Here is a 6,896-nt window from a genome sequence, read left to right as displayed (position 1 = left end):
CGTTAATCAAAAATAATTAAATAAATAATATGATTTTTTTTTAAAATAGAAATATAAAAAAAAAAAATATTTAACTGAAATAAGAATTAGAGAATGCGAATCTGTATTGTTCTAATTCAGGCAAATCATGGTAAAGGTGTCTCTTCCAGAAGTTCTTGACTGATTCTTCCAACATGCTGGAGAACTGATGTCTGTCGTGGTATTTAATTTCTGCTTCTTCAAAAAGATCTGGAAGCCACTTAGGATATTCATCCTTAGTGATAGAAATGAATCCAAACAATGCTGCAGCTGGAGTCAATGCCTATTATCCACTTTTTTTTCAATAAAAAATTGATTTTGGCGGGCAATGTAATTTTACTAATTAGAAGATAAAACATGCATTACAAATACTTATATATTATGATTATCAAATTAAAATGGGAAAATTCATCGGTTTTTCATTTTGTCCACAAAAGTGCGATACTGTTTATTTTTTTACAGAAATCTCCTCGTGTTTTTTTATTATCATTTTTGTTCGGGCATTAGTGGTGTACATCTAGAATATGAACATAACAATCAAGTTGTCACTGGATGTTCAACAGATTCTAGGGAGAAGTATTCATCCCTCAACAAGTTACAGAAATAAAAATTGGAAAACCAGATAATTATGCATTTAAGAAATGTAAAGATTCAATAACATCACTTAGATTCGACAAAAATAGTCAAATTGCAAAAATTGGAGAATATAGTTTTAAGAATACAGCTCTTGAAAAAGCAGATCTCGGTGAATGCAAAGTGCTTAAGATTATCAATGCGCATGTCTTTGAAAACTGCAAAAACTTGAAAACAGTTATACTTCCACCAAATCTTGAAAGAATTGGAATATCTTGCTTTTCTTACGATCCAAATCTAACATCATTAGATTTACCGGATTCTGTATATCTTATTTCTGGCTTGGCGTTTTACTTTAGTGGCTTAACAATAATAAATATTTCATCGAATTCTAGCTTACAAAAATTAAATCAAGAATGCTTTAAAAGCACAAATCTTACTTCAATTTTCATTCCAAAAAATGTAACAGATATCGGTTCTTCGGTATTTTTATGCTGTCAAAATTTAGAAAATATAACAGTTGATCAAGAAAATGCAAATTTTACAAGTGATACTAAATCTCTTTATACAAGAACAGATAATTCAACATTAATTAAAGTTGTTGAAGCATATTCCGGCGCATATACTGTTGCGAGTTATGTTACAACTATTTCAGAAGAATGCTTTTCTTATTGTACAAAAATTTTGTCAATTCAAATTGATGATAAAGTCAAAGAAATTGGAAAGGATGCATTTTCATATTGTGATTCTTTGACAAGTATTAAAATGCCAGGAAACATAGAAATAATTCAATCCGGTACATTTCAAAATTGTTCATCTTTAAGAAGTATTAAAATTCCAGATAGTACAAAAATTATTGGTGCATATGCATTTAAATTTTGTAAATCATTAATAAGTATAATAATTCCGCAAAATGTAAATGATGTTTTAGATTATGCATTTTCTTCTTGTTCAAATTTGATAAATATTACATTTCTCGGAATAATAAATGAAATTAAGTCTTATACATTTCAATATTGCATATCATTAACAAATATTACATTTTCAGATAGAATAACAACTATTCAAAATTATGCATTTTACTCATGCCAATCGTTAACAAGTATTACAATTCCAGATAGTGTAAACACAATTGGAGTTGGCGTATTTAAATCATGCAAGTCTTTAAGCAGTATTACAATTCCTTTGAAGATAGCCAAAATTAATAATGAAGTATTTTATGAATGCACATCATTAATAAGTATAACAATTCTAGGGTATGTAAGTTATATTGGAGATAAAGCATTTGGAAATTGTGAGTCTCTAACAAGTATTACATTCCAAAACAATATAACTTCAATCAGAATTTCATCCACTGCTTTTTCCGATATTCCAAATCGAATGAATATTTATATTAAAGGCAGATTTAATGTTTATCAAGGTCCAAAAAATGCATTTCGAAAAAGAAGTAATTTATATATTACAAGTGAAACAATTTTAAGAAAATCATGTAAAGACTTTTTCGGAGAAGAGTCTGTTTATGTTCATTTTGAAGGTTCAACTCAAATTACAGATACAGAAACTATTGATGTCATTAAATACATTTCTTATCCTCTACCAACGCAAGATTTTCCTTTTGTGCATGAAAATTCGGTTCACTTCACTTCTGACAAAAGTGACAAGTTTACATGGCAAAAATAGTTTACATGGCAAAAATATATAGGGTATTTTTTTTTAAAAGTAGTTATCTTTATATATAAAAATAAAACTTTTGATATATTTGAGTAAATGATTTATTAATTTATTTATTTATTTTTTTAAATCAAATCATATAAATATATATATATAATAGTGAAATAGAACAAGAGATAATTATTGATGATTAAATTGTAGACGAGGATAAAAGTTTAGATAAATTAATAAAATTAGTGTGGAATCAGACAAATTTCGGGTTGTTTGGGAAGGAATTGTTGGCTATGATGTACTGATTCATGATCAGTACATCATAGCCAACAATTCCTTATACAAAGTTCAAAAACTTGGGTGCAATCAGTTCTGATTGCACCCAAGTTTTTGAACTTTCTCGAGGGAATGGAAGGGTAAGAGGTATATATTCATAATGTATACCTCTTACCCTTCCATTCCTTCGCAAACAGCGGGAAACTTTGTCTGAATGTTAAACTATTCAGACAAAGTTTCCCGCTGTTTGCGAAGGAATTGTTGGCTATGATGTACTGATCATGAATCAGTACATCATAGCCAACAATTCCTTATACAAAGTTCAAAAACTTGGGTGCAATCAGTTCTGATTGCACCCAAGTTTTTGAACTTTCCATTAACAATTGTTCAATCACATTTATACAACCCAAATCTATACCAATCATACTCTTATTCATACATCATATTTTAAAAACTTTTTTGCAATATGATGTTATTGCAACAAATTTTTTTCTTTTCTACTTCCAATTAGCACCTTAAAAACATTAGACACAATCACTGGCTCATATGCTCCTATTCTGAATCTAACACTATGCAAATTTATACAATTTCTCCACAAATCTTACATTCATTTTAATTTCAACGACCATTATTACCACAAAGAATCTTACCTTCCCCTACAAAATCTAACTATCTATCAATTTAAAAAATGTTACAAAATATTAAATGAATTTTTTTTCTATACGTAATTTAAAGTTCTTAAACTCTCAGCATCAGAATATCCTTACATAGCTTAGCTATATATCGTATTACTTTATGAATAAAAAAATTATTTAAATTATAATAAAATGTTTATTCGTATTTTTACTTTATTTTTAGTTACGAGGCTGTATTTCGAACTCAGGATTTGGGTTTAAGTCCTTTGTCCATTTAGGACCCTGGTCCCAAATTGATTTTGGAGTAGGTTTTCCACCGAAAAGATCTTTAAGAGCTGTATGAACCCATACTGTGTTGTATTCTTCTATTGCGTGAGGTAAAAATTCTCTTATTTCGATAAAATCTGGGCGAGCCGAAAAGATTGTTTGCCAAAAACGTTCTATTTTACCATTTAACTGTGGTGTGTAAGGTTCTGTCCGATGGTGTTGAATGCCATTTACTTGAAGAACGTTTTTGAAGTCCTTTCCTGTAAATTCGCATCCATTATCTGTCAAAAGTTCGTATGGAATAATTTTGATAGAGTCGATAGCATTTTGTAAAGCTTTTGAAGTTGATTTCATTGTTTTATCGGGAAGAATTTCGTAATAAATACAAAAACGAGATCTGTCATCGATAAAGGCAATTAAATGATAAGTATGCTTGGTACCATTTGTCTCTTCTTTGAAGCTTTTTAAATCAGTATGCCATTGCTGATTTACGTATTGGGAAACATACTGATTTGGATGTTCATCAATTTTTTCTGGATCTCGCCGAAATTTGAAAAGATTCTCTTTTTCGTATAATTTAAGCATATCGTGAAATGAAACTGTGTCATCATGTATGTAACTCTCTAAAACTTTTTTATAACCTAGATTGTACTTAGCTTTTATTTCGTGAATGGTTGGTAACAAATCTGTTCTAAGAGGAGTTTCTGGTCTTCCGAGCTTTTTTGGATTTAAACCAAGTTCTTGCCATTTTAATAATAATTTTTTTCTACCTATGTGCAAATCTTTTGCAACTTGGTCTGCTGTCTTTTTGCCAATAGAATATTCAAGATATGCCGTAATATAAATCTGATTTTCATTTGGCAGATCCACTTCTTGTCTTTCCATTTTTTTTGAATCAATTTATACAAATAAACTTATAAAACACAAAATTATTATTTTATAATATAATTCTTAGATAATACATCCGATATGTAAAGTGTCAGAAGTGAAGTGAACCGAATTTTCATGCATTACAACGCAAGATTTTCCAATTAAACGTTACACTTTGCACAAGCAATTTCGAAGATAAATGATTCATAATTTCAAATATAGCTGCGGTAAAAATGAGAAAATCAATTTTTTTCCTACATCTCCCCATATTTTGCTCAATTTGTGATTTGTAAAAGTGTATTATATAAAATCTACTGTAATACACTGTGAGTTTCCATAGTAGTTTAGTAAGAACAACTTCAGGAAGAAATATCTTAAGTTAATTTACTTCAAAGAGTTATAATGAGAAAAATGAAATTTTTGACAATAACACTATAACACGCTGATGTATTACTAAGTTTCAGCCTTAATATATTAGATTCTGCTGAATTCAATGGTTGAATATTTGCAATTGAAGAGAATATATTAGCAAATGCTGAATGATAAAGTGCAGAAGTCAGAAAACTTGATTCGTTAATCAAAAATAATTAAATAAATAATATGATTTTTTTTATTATAAAATAGAAATATAAAAAATAAAAAATATTTAACTGAAATAAGAATTAGAGAATGCGAATCTGTATTGTTCTAATTCAGGCAAATCATGGTAAAGTGTCTCTTCCAGAAGTTCTTGACTGATTCTTCCAACATGCTGAGAACTGATGTCTGTCGTGGTATTTAATTTCTGCTTCTTCAAAAAGATCTGGAAGCCACTTAGGATATTCATCCTTAGTGATAGAAATGAATCCAAACAATGCTGCAGCTGGAGTCAATGCCTATTATCCACTTTTTTTCAATAAAAAATTGATTTTGGCGGGCAATGTAATTTTACTAATTAGAAGATAAAACATGCATTACAAATACTTATATATTATGATTATCAAATTAAAATGGGAAAATTCATCGGTTTTCATTTTGTCCACAAAAGTGCGATACTGTTTATTTTTTTACAGAAATCTCCTCGTGTTTTTTTATTATCATTTTTGTTCGGGCATTAGTGGTGTACATCTAGAATATGAACATAACAATCAAGTTGTCACTGGATGTTCAACAGATTCTAGGGGAGAAGTATTCATCCTCAACAAGTTACAGAAATAAAAATTGGAAAACCAGATAATTATGCATTTAAGAAATGTAAAGATTCAATAACATCACTTAGATTCGACAAAAAAGTCAAATTGCAAAAATTGGAGAATATAGTTTTAAGAATACAGCTCTTGAAAAAGCAGATCTCGGTGAATGCAAAGTGCTTAAGATTATCAATGCGCATGTCTTTGAAAACTGCAAAAACTTGAAAACAGTTATACTTCCACCAAATCTTGAAAGAATTGGAATATCTTGCTTTTCTTACGATCCAAATCTAACATCATTAGATTTACCGGATTCTGTATATCTTATTTCTGGCTTGGCGTTTTACTTTAGTGGCTTAACAATAATAAATATTTCATCGAATTCTAGCTTACAAAAATTAAATCAAGAATGCTTTAAAAGCACAAATCTTACTTCAATTTTCATTCCAAAAATGTAACAGATATCGGTTCTTCGGTATTTTTATGCTGTCAAAATTTAGAAAATATAACAGTTGATCAAGAAAATGCAAATTTTACAAGTGATACTAAATCTCTTTATACAAGAACAGATAATTCAACATTAATTAAAGTTGTTGAAGCATATTCCGGCGCATATACTGTTGCGAGTTATGTTACAACTATTTCAGAAGAATGCTTTTCTTATTGTACAAAAATTTTGTCAATTCAAATTGATGATAAAGTCAAAGAAATTGGAAAGGATGCATTTTCATATTGTGATTCTTTGACAAGTATTAAAATGCCAGGAAACATAGAAATAATTCAATCCGGTACATTTCAAAATTGTTCATCTTTAAGAAGTATTAAAATTCCAGATAGTACAAAAATTATTGGTGCATATGCATTTAAATTTTGTAAATCATTAATAAGTATAATAATTCCGCAAAATGTAAATGATGTTTTAGATTATGCATTTTCTTCTTGTTCAAATTTGATAAATATTACATTTCTCGGAATAATAAATGAAATTAAGTCTTATACATTTCAATATTGCATATCATTAACAAATATTACATTTTCAGATAGAATAACAACTATTCAAAATTATGCATTTTACTCATGCCAATCGTTAACAAGTATTACAATTCCAGATAGTGTAAACACAATTGGAGTTGGCGTATTTAAATCATGCAAGTCTTTAAGCAGTATTACAATTCCTTTGAAGATAGCCAAAATTAATAATGAAGTATTTTTATGAATGCACATCATTAATAAGTATAACAATTCTAGGGTATGTAAGTTATATTGGAGATAAAGCATTTGGAAATTGTGAGTCTCTAACAAGTATTACATTCCAAAACAATATAACTTCAATCAGAATTTCATCCACTGCTTTTTTCGATATTCCAAATCGAATGAATATTTATATTAAAGGCAGATTTAATGTTTATCAAGGTCCAAAAATGCA

At 28.6% G+C, this 6,896-nt stretch overlaps 1 protein-coding gene across 1 annotated transcript, besides 4 other annotated features; it reads right to left on the bottom strand.

Annotated features, from left to right (window-relative positions):
• Nucleotides 1-70: 70 nt before the first annotated feature.
• TVAGG3_0524500 (uncharacterized protein) lies at nt 71-298 on the bottom strand (the record flags this gene model as incomplete). Its single annotated transcript, XM_051237361.1, has 1 exon — nt 71-298. One exon carries the CDS (start codon nt 296-298, stop codon nt 71-73), a length of 228 nt encoding a protein of 75 aa, XP_051095185.1.
• Nucleotides 299-2,506: 2,208 nt separating this feature from the next.
• Nucleotides 2,507-2,917: a mobile genetic element.
• A 424-nt stretch (nt 2,918-3,341) lies between these two features.
• Nucleotides 3,342-3,386: a mobile genetic element.
• A 1-nt stretch (nt 3,387) lies between these two features.
• Nucleotides 3,388-4,316: a mobile genetic element.
• Nucleotides 4,317-4,334: 18 nt separating this feature from the next.
• Nucleotides 4,335-4,379: a mobile genetic element.
• Nucleotides 4,380-6,896: the final 2,517 nt, after the last annotated feature.

This window comes from Trichomonas vaginalis, chromosome II (assembly GCF_026262505.1).
Source record: "Trichomonas vaginalis G3 chromosome II, whole genome shotgun sequence".
Lineage (NCBI taxonomy): Eukaryota > Parabasalia > Trichomonadida > Trichomonadidae > Trichomonas > Trichomonas vaginalis.
Note: the sequence above shows the minus strand (reverse complement) of the source record. Positions and strands in the feature narration are given on the sequence as shown.